Here is a 17636-nt window from a genome sequence, read left to right on the forward strand (position 1 = left end):
CTCAGAAGAACAAATCAAGAGTTTAGTGATGTCTAAAGGGTTGCAGGCTTGATGCGGTTGTGTGCAAAGGATTTGGTACAAAATACTAAGTTGTATCTGGCTTTAATTTAATTTGTCCCAATAATTTGAACACCATTAGTTTTAGTTTATAGCACGTTAACACAATTTATATTACTCCCTTGAACAGTTTGGTTCAGTTAGCATATATCCTTGCTTTTACAGATTTTGTATATATTTTTCTGCTTTAAGAGTTTCTTGATGAAATTCTTTGGATGCACAGGTTCTGTATACTTTTATTCACTCATTTCACTCATTAAAAATAGTGTTGCACATATGATCTCAATGTCATTTTGAAAATGACTTTGTTGCATATATGGTGCCCTGAGAAATGATTCACATTCCAACAGTTTCACATTTTGATAAATTACATTAGATTTATACACATATATACACAACTTTTTATCATTCTATCTTAAAAAATATATTTTTATTTGATTATTTATTGTGCATTTTAAAACTGTAATGGTGAGGCTACACTGTTTTATGAGAAGGATCCTGAATGTCAGCAAAATGGTCAAAGAAAATATAGAAATTATAGTTCACTGATTACATAAGTATTCAGGCCTCTATGTCCATATTTGGCAGAAGCAGTTACAGCTGTGATTATTTTAGGTCTGTGCCAGCTTTGCACAGTGGGTGTAATTTATGCCCATTCTTCCTAGCAAGATTATTCCAGTTCTAACAGTTTTTCTGGGAATCACTGATGGACTCTAATCTTCAAGTCTCACCATAAATCTTCTATTCATTTCTTCGGGATTTTGGGCTTTGGCCTAGTCCTGCTTAAGTGCTGTTGTTCATCCCATTGCTAGGATCATGACGATCCACTTTCCCTCCGCCCTGAAAAGATTCCTTAGTGATGAAAAGCATCTCCTTAAAAGATGCCGCCGCCATCATGATGAACAGAGTGATTTGCTGTGTTGGGCTTTGCCCCAGTTATAACGTTTTCCATGAAGTCTTAAAAAAAGTTTTTTTTAAAGTCTTTTTTTTAAGTTTAACTGTTGTTTTGTTTGACCACAAACCTTTCTGACACTTGTCTGTAATATATGTTATCTCTTATGAATTTTAAGATGAGTCTTTTTCTTTGTAATGGCTTCTTTCCTGCCACTCTCCTCATACAGGAATGGAATATTGTCACTCAGAGCATTTCCAAACGTTTGTGCTGTTGGCACTCTGTGAGTCTGCCCAGGCTGGACTTTATACTGGCTTCTGCAGACAATTTCTCGAATATCTATTGCCTGTATATCTATCCGCAGCTATCATGTAGTCTACAGCACGTTTACCCATTAGCCTCCAGTACCAGATGCCGAGAGAAATGTTGTATTTTTCTGAATAAATGACGTTGGCCGTCACGTTGAGTTGCTATCTCTGCTTTTGGAGAGTGTAAGATTGACTAAGAATGCACATTAAGGACACTTGAAATAAAAGGACAAGTACTGTGTTTTTAAGAAAATAACTGCACCTTGTGCCACAGTACAGTAATTCAGACTGGTGATGTTACTAGCACAGGGTATATTTTTGTACTCCTCTTTAATTAATGCCTGTGCTACCTTGTTGATGAGGGAGAATACTCTGCTGTGTGCCCTTGAACGTGTTGGCATGGGTTTTGAGGCGGTGCTGATGACAGCCGCTTGGACACCCTGAAGCACCTCTTCATTGATTTCAGGTGCTGTGGCGGTCAGCGCTGGGGCTCCAGCCCCGGGCCAGAGGCCAGGGACGATCAACTGCACCATGGCGGAGAGCAAGATCCAGCGCATGCGGCAGTGAGTACCGTGCCTGCCTCTGATTTTTCTCCTCTGAAATAGGGGGAATATCCAAATGGTCCGACTTCTTAATTCTCCCTTTCTTAACGCAGTTGCAAACCTTGTTAACTCATGCGCAATTATGAGTACATTGCTCAGGGACCTAATTAAACTTACTTCCCTGTAATAGCGCATGTTGTTTTTTTTAAACTCAAGACTACCACTTATTTCATATAGCCCTTAGATAATTGCCAAGAGTGGGTACATTTGTAGAGCTGCAGCTGCTATGAAGCTTTTTTCTGTCAAACAAATAAGAAAATACTTGACTCTTTCAGGCCATGTTTGACTGTGAATGATGTACAGTACATTAGAAATACGCATCATTTATGCCAACGCAGAGCGTAGGAGCTGTAGTTGCCAAAGTGAATGATCATCCACAAGCCTCCAAGCAAGCCTAAAGCCTGACCTGCAGGCACTCTCTTCCTTTGATGATAGAGCATTTAAGTATCTTAAATGAAACCAAAGAAATTTGAACATGAGTGTCACAAACGAATGCACTGCACTAAATATCTGTTTGTACTGTACCTCCATGTTTCTTGATATCCAGATCAGCACAGGTGTACTAAAAAAGCTTTTTAACCTTCAGCAGACCAAACATTTCAAACTAAAACAAAGGAGAGGAGGAAAGCTGGCACTCACAATGCGAAATGTCCTGTTTGGATGAATTTGTAGGAAGCTTTTGTTTTGTAAAATCAGATTTAGAAAAACCTGTCTGTTTTGACAATAAAGACCAAGTGGTTAGAGATTTTCTTTGAAAGTCCTGCCAAAGATCTGTATTCTTCTGGAACTTTGTGGTTCAGTGGATTTCTCCCACATTTTTACCTTTCATTTGCTTATTCCTCTGATGACATGAAGGCAGCTAGCAGCTGACTGATTGACACGGGCAGACTGTGCAGACCGGAGTTACCTCTGAGAATACACACAGCTCTGCCAGTCTTACTCCCCAAGGAAGTCTTAGCATGCTTTTCCAATCCCAAAGCACAGGGAAATGTCAGCCTTTCCAAGCTAGATCTGAGTGCTTTAGAAGGGTCATAGAACCACATTGATTCTCGGAAAACAGTCTTCATAATCAGCTGTATTTTGATGTTTAGAAGCTTAGAGCTGCATACGAGCCAAATGCTAACTTCCTGTGGTTCTCTCAAAGATGTCACCACCATTTTGTTTGAAGCATTTAAAAAAATAAGCATTTTGAGAGAAAAACATCACATATCAGTATCAATTTATCCTTTATTGTATAAGTTTACATAGCTTTTTAAGCTTGTATATTAGAAATATTCTGATGAAATTAGCACTCCTAAAAATTCCTTAGTTACCATGAGTAACATATGTGTCAGGTCAAGTTCTGTAATACTGCTTCATTTCTGCTTATAAACTTAAACAACCTTCTTTCACATCTTGACAGATGTGATGTACTAACATCAAAGAGGATAGGTCAATTGCATCTGTTTTAAAAGTGCCATGAGACATTAATTTATTCCAAAAGAAGAGATCACAGTGACCTCCTGTACCAATTTATTGGTAATTGAAGAATGTCCCAGATTTAATAATATCAGAAGGGGACATCTTGGCCATATTAAAATAAGTGGCCTTGACACAGATATTAAATATATATATATGTGTGTGATGCAGCATCAGAGAAAAAAATGGATCAGGCATAAACAGAGCAGCATCTGGAAGCTTGGCCTTTCACATCATGCAGGGCCTGACGCAGATGCTTTTGCAGAAGGCTGATATTTAAACATGTGCTGACGCGCTTCAGTAACTCAGCGTGTCTTTTTCACACCAGATGACTAATTATGCAGCGCTATCAAATCAAACTGTTTCAGCATGATGTTACGAAGGTTGTGATATGGCTGCAGAAAGCACTTGAGCTCACACCCCCGTTTTGCGCACTTATTACCTCCTGAATATGAAATGGCAGAACACGCGCATGTGTTGGCGTTGCATAAAGGAAGCGTAGAAGTCGCATGACCTTCCACAGGTTTAAACACGGTGCTCATGCTTTGTCTGTGTGAACGTGTGAGGAAGTGGGTTTCTGTCACATTGCTGGCAGCAACATCGCCACGTGAATCCCTGAGGGGTGCAGGTCCACCCATCTCCCACGGCTACACGCCAGTGCAGTGACAAAGTGACAGGGGACAGCCATCATCCGCCCTCACAAAGTCACAACGGTCAAATCTAACTCCCAGGTGACAGAATCGGCCGATCTGGAGAGACCAAATGACAGCTGTCTCCTGCGCGACAGCCGCTACAGCCGGTAACTGATTTGCTACAAAATAAACCTGAATAAAATGATCAGGCACCGTTAACCCCCTGGACATTAGTCAAGGGAGGTTCTGGTTAATTTTGGTTGTTTGTTTCATGTGTGTATACAGAGCATGTGAGTATGGCTTTTACTAATGAAGAAGAATTCATTTTGAGGGTAGAAGCATAATGGTGCAGAAATTTATCAACACCAACTTACTGACTGTGCCCATTTCTACTGGTAGTGCTCTCACTACATACTGTCTTTGTTGTTCATATTTTGAGGCCTGTGCTCCAGTTTTGTTTTTCAACACCAATGTCAAAATAAAACATTCATTTTTAAGTACAGTAATGCTGTCCACACATAACATGTGTCACTCACGGCTCTTCCAAGCTGAGAGTGCTTCAGGTGGAATTCCTCAGTGTGCTCATTACCTCTCAGTCATCTGGTAGACTGTTGTGGAGGGACAATACTCTGAAAATACGACCAACAGTTTTTTAACTCACAGCATTAAAACAACATTGGTCAGAACAAGCCTCTAACACTTGAATTAAACGCTTTAACAAAGAAGTCGTGCAGAATGCATCAGGAACTGTTACTGATCGCCTTCAGCCTTTCTCAATAATCTTGTGAATGTACAGTAGATTATTGATTAGGCTTGATCGCTGAAGGCAGGTCAGCTTTCTTTTTTGAGAAGTTGTTAACCTGACATGTCTCGGTCAACAATGTATTATTAATGCACTTTGCAGCACCACCATGCCCCTCAGCTGTTTCTGTCTAGATGCTAATAGTTTAAATTAAAGTTTTACTTGAACGCTCCTTAATTAAATTACAGTGAGCTATACAGCTCACTGCTGTGTATTAAGCTACACAATGTGTAGCTTTCAGAACCCTGGCACAGGCTAAGATGTGTAGCTGCTCATGGAAAAGATTTTAATAGGCTGTCGGTTTCTGTCATGGAGGCAAGGAGTTATGCTTCTCATTTCTGCGTGTATTAAAATACATCTAAAAGATGAGTGTATTTAAAAAAATATTTTTCTAAAATGAAGCATCCATTAATAGGTTGGTGATGCGGTGGGCCCATTACTTGCCTTTCATCCCTGGGGTCTTGGCATTGCAATTAGTTGATGTTCACTGAAGTTAATTAAGCACAATTTGGCTCCACTAAGGCCGAAAATCTACAAACATATGTTTCAGGTCAGGATTGTGATGTGCAACTAGAGACTTTTAAATTGCTGACTGAAATATACAGTAGAAGTACCCTTCAAGACCACACAAGGCTAATCTCTAGGAGTAGAGTTAATAAACTCCTCCAATATGTATATGTGATATTATATGTATGCCTTACATATGGAGTCTTGGATTCCAGGAAGTATTACCGGTAAAACAAGAATAATGGGCCTGGCAGCAGAATTAGTGTTAAAAATCCATTTGAAGGCACATGGGAGGGACAGTTCCTCTTGGTAGCAAACCACAAAGTCCTCTTTTACCACTGGGGCCACTCCACCTTGCTTTTGTTGTAAGCCTGCGATCGTGGGTGTGTAATTGGTTAATATTAACACGTGGAATGACTTACTGTATTGGCGTTCTGAGCTGCCAAGGTACAGCCTTTTGGAGTGTTTCAACTTTGTCACAGAGAGGAACTGCCAGGTCAGGTGAAGGACAACATAACAACAGGGGGACAGAGGAGGAAGTGCTTTTGTACAGATGGGCCCAATCAGAGTGATTTCATTTGAACAGATTTCATTTGTGAGGCTACTGAAGTAATGGCATCACATTTTGTTATTGCAATTGCCTTGTATATAGTTTTAATGACGTAGAGTCAGATTTATTGTGACGCGGACTGTTTTTGTACGAGGCTTTGAACCGGTTGGCTCCATCCTCACACTGAAAAGTAAGAGCTCGGAGGGTGATTTTAATTGTAGCAGGTCGTGATTCTCTGCAGTGCAGGCAGGTTCAGTGGTGAAAGCCTTCTCCCAGGACAGTCAAATCCTTTTCAGTAGAGGCAGCTCTGCATTTTGTTGAGTGATGACTCATGTGGCGTTGACCTGAGTAACTCATCGTATCCTGACAAAGCCAGGCACCTCGCTGAGCTTTGGGCTGGCATTTTAATAATAAAAGTGCAGTTCCAACAGAACATAAAATATAACCTGTCAGATCTCCCAGAGGTAACATTTGAGAATAAAAGAATAAAACAGGTAACTGTTTTTAATGGCTGCCTTTTAGTGCATCTTATTGTTATCATTCTGATTGCGGAATTGGATCTGGGAGGAATTCTTTGGAATTTATTTTTATACTGCAGAGGCACAGAAAAAGACCTAAGCCATCCATGCCCGTTTTTTTTTCCTGTGTTGCCAAAGTTAATAGAATTAACCAATGCCTTCCTTTAACGCTATTAAGACCCCTTTCTCCTTCAACGAATGCTGCTTTGTAACACACAATGAAAACAGTCAAAACCACCAAACACATTTATAATCCAGAAAATTAATTTTCTGCGTTTGCATAATGCGGTTTCATCCCAAAGGATACCTGCATGCTTCACGTATACAGGAGCACCCATTTCTTCTGCCACAGTGCGGCGCAGAGCCCACCCGAGTGACACAGGGCAGCCGATATGCACCAGCAGCCCCGCTATGCAGAGCGTTAGTAGCATCAGGAAGGGGAAAGAGACGTTTTTTCACCGTTTTAATTAAGGTGGAAATCTCAGAAGGCCAGATTGTGCAAGCTCCAAGTGGAATTTAGTCAGGACTCCAAGATTAATATCCCTTCTCACAGTGCCATGGGATCTTTTATGACTGCAAGTCATTTTTATGCGGCCTGATGCCTTATGAATGTGGCCCACCTCCTATAGTGAATTGTCAGCATACTGTGGCATTGATTTAGAAATTCTGGTACAGTAGTGACTGTGCCACCTACTAGTCTGGGTTTTATATGGAGATCTGCCATTCTGGGAATGACCAGGCTCAGTCTTGCTTGGCCTCTGAGATCTAACAAGATCAGGTTAGATGGTACCAGCTTCAGTAGTAGAACTTGTGTTAAACATTTTGCCCAGTATTACTTAGCTTTTTGTTTAAGCAAAAGTGAAGCAATGATTTTAGTGTAGATCAAAATGATTGTTAAGGATAGAATTCTTCAAAATCATTAAACGTCCCGCTATACGGTTCTGTTTGCTTTAAAAAAGTTTTTAAAAAATGTAGATAAAACATTTTTGAAAAATATTTTCATGCCAAATTCTTCTCATAAAACTATATAACTACAGCTATCAATAAATGATTTAATAAAAGGTTTAAAAAGATTTAATTTTCATGATAAGTATTCTCTGAAATGGGTACGTGGGTAATTCTCAAAGACTGATGCTACCACAGGGTCGAAACAAAATAAAACACAAATAGAGCAACAGTGAAAGACCTTTAAAATAAACTTCAGGTTTGCAGGTGACACTGATATGAAGCTACCAAACCTTAATGAAAAAACCTCAAAGCAACTTACTGACAACAATTAAAAACATAACTTTAGAGCCACAGAGAAGACACGTCTTTCGTTAAGATCTGAGATGTCAAGGAGCCACCAAAATGGTGAGAGGCTCCAGAGTGAGAGAATCGTGCAGCCCAATGTACCGTACAGTAAAACTGGGTGGTATAGGCAATGTTAAAATGTCATGGATTGTTTTTGTGCAATGTATTTGCCAACGTCACTCTTCAGGAAAATAGCAGCTAGAGTTCGATCCCCTTTCTGTGTTCTGTGCAGGCTGTTGCAGAGAGAAAGTAAGTAGACCCAGTATTCATGTGACAGCCGAAATAGTGTTTGGCTTAAGTGCACCCTCGAAAGCTGCCTGCCCGATAGCGAACCGGTCCTGCAGTCTCTGCCTGGCTTCATCTCCACATAAATGGTCAATGTGGAGATGGAAACTGTTGAATATGTGATTTGAAGGTTAGCAACAGCACAGCTGTATGAGGTTGCCGCAATATAAACAGCAATAGCAATATTTCCAGCCTTGGAAAGAAAACCTAGAGAAACATCGAGTGTATCTAAAGCGTGAAATACAGCAGAATTTTAAACGCATATGGTAAAGCTTATTGCTCGCCCAGAATCCTGAACATTTGTAAAAAAAAAAAAAACATAAAGTCAAATGTTATTCATATGGTATTCAAGCTGCCTTTCATTTCTGTGCTGAATGATTTTTGTAATTGATCAGTTGAAAATACTTCCTGTTCACCCAATGAGAACTAATCCACACTTTTTATTAAGGGCTACTAATAGCTCATACTGGTATGTTTGAAGTATGAATTTCTAAGGGCATTTTAAGGAGTGGAGAAATAAAAAACAAAAACAATAAATCTTCTTGTATATTGACACATTACCAGAGACTGCAATCTGCATCAACTTTCAGAATTTGAAAGGAAATCTTATATTCTTTAACAGTTGTTTGTGTTTGGAACTGACTGCATTGAAGATGCAAAATTGGAGTATGAAACGAACTCTTCTGATATGTTGCTGAGTGTGGTTTATGAGAATGTATGCAAAACGAAAATCTTCTTGGTCTATGAAACAAATACAACAAACAAAATGTTCATACAGTATCTGCTGTGCAATAAAATGCAAATAGATTTCGATGTGTCTTTAGGGCAAGTGCAATGTTGTTGTAGTTGGTTCTCAATGATAATCTTACCTACAGCAGGATTAGGGTTATCAGTTGTTACTTGTCTTCCTTTTGAGTAATTGGAGCTCTGACTACATAGATTTCTCATCAAAATGATGAGTCTCAATCAGCAATGTCTGTCATTAAGCATCTGACTGTTGTCCACTCAATTCTTATTTTCTGAAGCAGAGTCTGTGGCATTTCACCAGCTGGCAGTGTGTATTGATCAGTAAATGACACCACAAACTAAAACATTGAATTTTTGTTGGCCTTTCTAAGAAAGCCAAACTAGTGTGTTTTAAAGTTGTTTTATTTTTTGACTTACTGCACACCATATACTTTTCAAACAAGGTTAGGGATTACAGTCTTAGGCTCTTTTCATAAAAAATATTTCTGACCGTCCTAGTTCATTGTTTTCAAGTTGTCCACATGGATATTCTTCAAATGACGCATCCTGACACGCACCTCTCACTTACAAATTCACAAATGGATATATAGTCTGCCTCCTTTTGAAGACCCTATGAATGTTAGAATTTCACTGTACCTTGAATTTAATGTCTAAAACTAAAATCCATTTGTAAACAGCATGCTGCTGTCATTCATATTTATGATTAAGAGACTGACATTCTGAATCAATGAATATTTCATACTCAATTTGTAAAGAAAAATCTTTCAAGGACACATCATTGGATCTTGACAACACATCTCTTGTTCCTCCTGATTTACACTGGCCATGAAATAAACAGCCATCGTCCAAATCTCATACTTCTATGTTTCCTTATTACAATTTTAATAAACCACTTAAAACCTTATAAATTTGACCTCATATGCGTCTTTCCTTGTAAGAAATGGTGTTTTAAGATGCCAGAGGCTGACGTCGGCTTTCTCTTCCAGCTCTTTCTGAAATGGCCACCCCGCCTAAAAGCTCTGGAACACCTCTGTCCTCTTCCTTCTACATCCACTTTCCACGTTCTCTAATCCGTGCTCATTCTTCTCCTTCCCTCCTTCTCATTCTCCCATTTTCATGGTTGAGCGTCAGACCCATCGCACCGTCAGCCGCCGCCTATCTCCAGGGCTAGTCTCCAGTCCGTCTTTCCTGAAAAAGGTATTTTTAAACAAGTGAGGAGGTCAGATTCCTAATATACCCTAATTCTGCTTTCCTGTGTGTAAATATCTCGTCTGTTGCGCTCCCCCTTTGCACTGCTCTCTCACCCCTCTCCCTCCATCCCATCTTCACCCTTGTAGCAGCTCCCTGGCTCATTCCTCGTCCTGTTACATGCGTTCTCGCTGGTAGGTTGCCTTTCCCTCAAACAGCCCAGTTACGCCAAATAAACTTTAATTTGTTTTGTCTTTATACCGCAAACCTTTTTACTTATTTAATTAGGCCATCTTTAAGTCGGTCTCTCTCTTGGTTTTATTTGTTTTGTCTCCTGGGATCCATTCTTGTATGTCCTTGGTTCAATGATAATTCATTCTTCTGTTCTCGAAGTTTTAGTCTCTTCACTCCTACGATGAAGTCACATGCTATTGTTTGTGCTGCAATCCATTTGCTCCTTTATCTGCTTCTTCTAGTCACCCTGGGCATACATCTTCCCTTGAGTTTTTGAGATATTTATGACTTGGACAATATTTAACAAATACTCACGTGTTGTGGCGGGTAAAACTTGTTTTGGTGGCAAAACAAGAACCCGAGAAGCAATTTAAAGCAATATTTTATTATATAGAGCCAAAGTCAGAAATTAAGAGAGGTTTTAAAGCAGTAATTGGCAGTTTGTTGCCATTTAAACCCAAGAGGCAGTACTGAAAACAGCTCTTAAACAGAGTTACACGCAAACAAAAGAGCAAGTGCATTTAAACTAGTTCTAAAATCGGCTCAAACCTCTCTTGGCAAATCATAGTGATACACACAAACAACAAACGTAACACCTAACTTATAACTTGGAGGCAGCAGGGTGAAGTGCCCAGTGGGTTGCAAGTTCAAGCCCCAGACGAAATACTGCTGTTGTACCACTGAGTAAGGTTATTGTCTCCAGTTGTGTTAATGGGCCTCTAAGTTGTCATTGTCAATTAGGATTTATTCTCGATTGGCTTACCATTGAACAAGTCTAAAGTTCACCAGGAAATAACTGAGTGTATATATTTAACAAATTTGATGCAACCCAGTCAAATAGCAGTCCTATCTTCTAACAGTTACAGCAGTGTCTCGCAGTAAGACCAAATCTTGGGTGTCACGTTGAGGCCAGCATTCCCTATGTTGTTTTTGAACAGCTGGGTGTTTTTCAAATAAGCCTCTTGTCTTCTAAACACCATCATCATTTCTTATTTCAGGGTCCTGAAATATGTAAAAACAGTCTATAAAAATGATTTGTTCCTCATTAAATCCTAACATTAATCTTAATTTGTGACTTCAGACTTTAACATTTGCATTTTGTTTTTTATTTATGTTTAGAATAAAAATTGGATGTTTCATGTTTTTCTGGGTTGGATTAATTAATTTAAGATTTATGATACTATAAATTGATGACTCAGTGATAAATCACCCTGACATGTCTTCATCTAAATGCCAGATATGCACAGTTACATACAAATAGCAACTCTGTTTTAGAATTAATTTCAATTGTCAGGCTTAGGAATATGTCATAAGACTCTTTACCAAACAATGTGTTGTGAACGTTTAAAGTCTATGAAAGTAACTCACGTCATGCTGTAGACTAGCCCACAGGACACATACAATGGATGAGAATTTGCTATGCATCAACATTTTTTTATGTTTTAGTTTCTCTAAATACCACAAGTTTCACTTTATTACAGGAAATGTAATTAAATATTTCATATACAGTTAATTATGTTGCATCTTAGTTTGCGGTATTATGTGGTATAATTTCTTATATATATGTTGAGATATTTGTAGAGTGCAATTCCGTATTAGAAGTCCTAATTTTTTAATTAGATTTTTAGTTAAAAGAAACTGAACTGACACCTGTTTCAGTGGCCAACATTTTCTTATTATTCAAAATGGGTTCTCGTCAGGTTTGTTATTTTTTGTGCATCGAAAATGAGTTCTTAAAGCTTTGTACTGCATGTGGAAATTATATTTATATTATTGATATATTATATTATTGATGTCAATAATACTTTTAATAATAGGTTACTTCAGAAGAAAAGAAAACAGTTTTGAATGAGCAAATTTCACAGGATGTTCTATATAAAGTTAATAACAACTGTCACACACTTGAAAGGAAATGCAACCATATACAGTAGTAGGCTTACTTAAGTGTACTTAAATGTTTAAATAATTATTAAAACCTAAAAACAAGTGAACTATTCCTGGTTTCCACTTGGTTAAGGGGAGCCTGGGCAACTGACTTTTATTTATGGAATCAGTATTAAACTATTATAACGGTTACATTTTACTCCTGGAGCGTATGATGCATTTGAAATGTTTTAGTGTAAAGGTTCATAGAAATCAATTCTGGTTTATTCCTTAGCTTTTTTTACTTTTTGGTAGTGTACTCTATGAGTAATTGCACACAACATTCATTTAACATGGACATCGTTATTTGTAAAAATGTGTACAAATACTTGTTGGAGAAATATCTAGGTGTAATACGATATGATATAATATGAATGGAGAGCCAATAAAGTATGAAAGCAAAATTATTATTTTTAAATTTTTTAAATTTGTCTATGCAGTAAAGATAGATGCATTATTTGAACAACATGTATCTTAAGGAAATGGAGGTCTGTGTTATATATTCAAAAGAGTTTTGAAGCTTTTAATTTATATGCACTGTAGGTTGTTACTTTTTAAACTAATACAGTGTTTGTCTCTGGCAATCTGATGTCTACTTCAAAAGCATACTTTCAGTCTCAGTAGCTGCATCAGATCTTTTAAATGTAAGAGTCATAAATAACTGAATACTGTTCCTTTCTGAGCCGAGGTATTGTTTCAATTCAGAGCTGTCATCCTCTCTTCATCTCTGCCTTGGTGACTAGATATTGATTGCAGTCACAATGATGTTTTAATAGTTTTCCTCAGAGCCTAGTTCTGTTATCCTGATCTTTATTTAATAGCGCATTAATATTTATCCTGTTTACCATCATAGCAAGGGTACCCTGATCTCCATGCATTGATTAGTGCAGTCAGAAGAGACTTGCAAAGAAGCAATGCAATTTCTGTGTAATAGCGCAAGAGGTGCTGAGATACGCTAAACACTGTGATGGATTGCAGCTCCAAAGCTTAAGGCACTGTATCTGTTTTGAGGTATAAATATTTTATTCCCAGTATTGTGACTTTTCCAGTTTTGTCATGCTGCAGGCTAAATGCAATTAACTTTCTTCTGGATGCAAAAGAGGGTTTGGGGAAAAGATCAATGATTATTAAAAGGGTTTTAATGAAAATAAACATGGATTTGCATCCCTACTACGCAAACAAGGAAAGAGAATTCCCCAAGTGCTCAGGAAAATATATATTTTTTCTCTTAACTGACTTGAGGTCCATGGACACTTGAGACCGACATTCTTTACTCATTTTTGTGTGTTTTAAGAAAAATAGAGAATTTAAGAAGCTCACCTGTTACACTCCGAATGGACAGGATTGGTATGAAATTGATTTAGGCACACTGATGACATGGCACTTGGGATACCCCTAGAAATATTTTTCAACATTGTTCGACTGCTCTTTGGACTTTATACTCAATGTACTTCTAGGGACATTCCTCATTAAAAAGAGAAACATCAGATGGATGGAGAAGAGATGTAATACCCAGAACCACAACTGTGAACTTATATATTCAAATACCTGAAGTGCAACAGCACAGACGTCAATCTGGCCCTGTTGCATTTCTCTTCCTGCAGCGTTCTTTCTTTCTTTCTTTCTTTATGATCATTAAGGCAGAAGAAGAAGAATGTGAAATATGTGAAAGTTAGTTTGAGATCTGTTTGAGATTTGTTTGAGTTATTGTGTGCAAATTGGTGGCCATACCTGCATGGGTATCTTGAGGTCTTTGCACTATACAGTAGGTCTGAGAACCCAGAACTGTTGCAGTTTGTATTTTTTGGAGGACTACAGAAACACGGAAGAAGGCTTGGTAGTCGGTTACATCACCCTTGCATTTTTTTCACTGATGGTTCCAGGCAGACCTTAATAAATGTTGGTATTCGTAAGAGATCTGTTAGTGTTCATTTAAATCTATGTGTTACTTAAAGAACATAATACCAGAAAGAAAAACACCATTAAAAAAAAACCCATAAATGTTGTGATTTAAGTGTCAGTGGCTATGCTTACAGTCTGAAAGAGCTATTTTCTCAAAAAGAGAACAGTAGAAGGAAACTCAATTCAAGTATTTGGATTTCTCAAAAGCAACGACAGAGTTAACGCATTGGACATCGTCAGTAACAACACCGAACAATGGATCAGACAACACCAGTGGAAGCTGTGTGGAAATGCATTTAAATCAGAGAACAGGAGGCGTTTCTTTAAACAAAGGGCTGTCTGGAACAAACTACACAGCCAGTCTGTTGAAGCAGATGCCCTGGCTTCTTTCAAGACACAGCTGGATGAGATCACTGGATTAATTAGCTCCTAACTCCAAAACTGGCTAAATGAGCCAAATGCTCCCCTCTCATTTGTAACTATTCTTCAGATACTGTAGGAATTTATTTTACATTACCATTATATATTATTATCCTTTATTTCCATGATACCAATGTTTAATCAAAACTAGTCTTTTCTTAAAAAAACAATAAGGGTTTACATTTACTAATTCAATGTTTTTGAGACATGCTAGCGTATGAAGAAGAAAAAGATGAATAATTTAGAATTGGTGTAAGTGAAATAATAAGCAAACCTCTATTTTACTCAGCAATTAGAATCTGGTGGTTGAATAGCTGCGTAGAGAGTAAACAAGACCCGAGTCTGGGCAGCTTGGCCGACAGATCAGTCAGAAACTTTGAAACTTGCGAGTGGGAATTTCACCATACCGATTAGTGGAAACACTTAATGCAGTGATCAAAAGCGAATTCAGAGGACCTCAGAAAATGAGTCATTGATGCTCAGTCTGAAGAGGGTAACAAAACCACTTTTACGTATTTGAGGCTCCATCCAGCCAGTGTCAGACCAGGATCAGACCAGGACCCGTTGTTCTGGCTTGATGCTCCCAAGAGCAACCTTGACAATTATCCAAGAAGGCACGAAGTTCCACAGTGTAAAATCTAAGGATCTGAAGGCTTCTCACACTGTAAGTAATGTCAGTTTTCATGCCATCAGGAGAAGACCGAATTGGAATGGTTCTCATGAGGTTTGCCCTGGAAAGAACAATGGTGCCTGTCTCAGTTTCCCCAAAGAGCACCAGGATGATCCACAGGTTACTAGAAGAATGTTCCCAGGACAGACAAGTCAAAAGTTGAACTTCTTGGCCAGAATGAGAAGTGTGGAGAAAAACAAACTGTCTTCCCACACAATTACTTCATTCCGACTGTATCGCTGTTTGGAATCCTGAGTCCGCAAGTTCTGGAGAGACTGTCAGGCCATTTATTCATCAGATGAAGCCAAGATCAAAGTGGGTCACGCAGCAAGACAATGATCCTTAACAACATATACTGTACTGTAAGTAGGTCTACAACAGAACGGCTGCAGAAGAAATGTATCGTTTTTGTGTTGGGCAAGTCAACGTCTGGACCTAAACCTAAACCCCACTTGACATGTTATAGCAAGGAAACCTTCAGATACAAGTGATAATTAAGAACGGTACAAATCTGAGTTGTTATTCAAGAGTTTAGATTGATTTAGCTTTACTTTATATAGTGATTACAAAACAATCTAGAACTAAGTTAAATGCTTAGCTGATTCTTAGTACCATCCCTGTACTCGGGCCACATCTGTATCACTTAACACCAGGGGTCTTAAAATTAATTCCTGGAGGTCCTTATATTTTCTGGTTTAACCAAACCAGACAATTAACAATGAACAACCAAATTATTTTTAAAATTAGACCTATTTAAAAGTCTTTTACAGGTGATTTCACGGGCCATTCACTTCATTTAAGGTAGTTACCTACAGTATAAGTCAACAGGTGTGCAGTTCTGAAGAATGGTTTGATGCTACACAAGAAAATTGAAAAAAATATGTTTAAAGGTCACTATTTTGATAAGTTAAATTTGCAAGTGTCGCAGTTACGCAAATCCAGTCCTCAAGGGCAAGACTATGATAGATGATTTCTAGGTGTCTTAAAGCTCATCACCAGCTGAAGACCTTTGAAAAGTGTTCAAATGACCTGATTAAAGTAGTGACGATCTCAGTTAGGTCATTAAGAGCAGTGGGAGGACTACAATCCACAGCAGGACTGGGGGTGTGCACCACTGCTTTTCTTTCAGCTGTCACAAACTTGCAAAGTGAGTGAAGGTCATGAACAAAACCAGGATTTGTTCAGCACTGAAGTTTGGTACTTAACAGTAATTTGCATGAGGAGAAGACTGGCTGTCAGGCAGACAATTACACCAAATGACCTACAGTACAGTAAGGAGGAGCGCTGGAAGTTATATTTAATGTGCTTTATCCTCAGCTTCTCTTTTCAACCTCTTTCATGCTCAGTGACAAGACTTTCTTACCTGCATATTCTTAATGTATTTTAATAATTACTCTCTTGAGGTCTCTAAATTCTTCATATTGGTAAAGCTGCTACAGTAGTTCTCAGAAGAATTTACTCATATTTAAAAACCCATGCTGTATGAAATTAAGCTAAAAGGTTTATACAGCAATGGCAAAATAGAATACAAATCTCTCACAGCTTCTATATAACATTTTTACAATTACATTTGTTTTTAATTTAGGAAACACTGAATACTGCATTATTTCAGATTATTTTGTACTGTATATCACATATGTATGCTGTGATGTATGTCATTATTTTAATATTTTGATCAAATAATTAATGTGATTTATTTTTCCAGTGATGTGTTATATAAAAACACTACCATGGTTAATTCAAAATAATTAAAAGCTTCAAATGTTTTACCTGGCAAAACATTAAGGAAATAATTCTCATTTTCAGCTTATTAAAGCAAAATTTAGTGTTAAATTATACCCAGTAAAGGCATAAATCCCTCTCCTGTTGAGATTCCACTATCTCTAAAAGTGTTTTGTTGTGTGTTATCATATACTCTAAATGACTTTGTGATCACTATATAAAGTAAAGCTAAACCAATCTAAACTCATGTGTAACAGTGAATGGACAATTGCTCACATCATAAATCTTCTTTATATTTTCTATTATATATTTATTTAGCTATAAACCATCTACTAAACCTCAGACCTCTATTTTCCTGGGATTGACATACTAGACTGAAATTCTAAACAACCAGAATTTGCCCCAACAATCTATATGACTCATTAAATTATTCTTCAGAAATTAAAGTAGAGAAGCAAAACACCAAAACAATTAAAAATAAAACAGGTAGTGGATGTGTAAGGATTTATTTTTGAACAAGAAAGGCATAAGGTTATGGCTGCCACTCTTATCACATGAAGTATGGTTATATAGTTCAGTACAATTCTGGGAGAAAAATCTCTATATATTCTTTGGGCACGTACTCCTCTGCTGTAAAAATTAAATCAATTTATTCAAATCCAGTTTCATCTTGGATGAAAAGGAGGAAACTACCTCAGTGCCAGGAACAGTTATTATGTGTTTTGTCTGGTGGCATCTGCCTGTGGGAAGATGAGTGTCTTATCGCCTTGTCGGAGGAATGTGAGTGTCCTTTCTGATGCAGCGCTCATAAAAACCCTGATAATGAGTCATGATCAAAGAATAAGTTTCCGTAGGTCCCTGAATGTCTTAGGTTAATTGTGATGAGATCAGTGATACAGATACAGTGATTCTTAAATGTACTATTC

At 37.9% G+C, this 17636-nt stretch overlaps 1 protein-coding gene across 9 annotated transcripts in view; it reads left to right on the top strand.

Moving 5' to 3' along the window:
• Window positions 1-17636, top strand: part of nek11 (NIMA-related kinase 11) — an 88529-nt gene that overhangs the window by 60360 nt on the left and 10533 nt on the right. For all 9 annotated transcript variants that reach the window (XM_088602169.1, XM_088602163.1, XM_088602164.1 and 6 more), the window contains exon 16: window positions 1724-1820. In XM_088602169.1, the coding sequence (XP_088458295.1) occupies window positions 1724-1820 (97 nt within the window). The remainder of the gene's footprint in view (window positions 1-1723; window positions 1821-17636) is intronic.

This window comes from Lepisosteus platostomus, chromosome 12 (assembly GCF_059453375.1).
Source record: "Lepisosteus platostomus isolate fLepPlt1 chromosome 12, fLepPlt1.hap1, whole genome shotgun sequence".
NCBI lineage: Eukaryota > Metazoa > Chordata > Actinopteri > Semionotiformes > Lepisosteidae > Lepisosteus > Lepisosteus platostomus.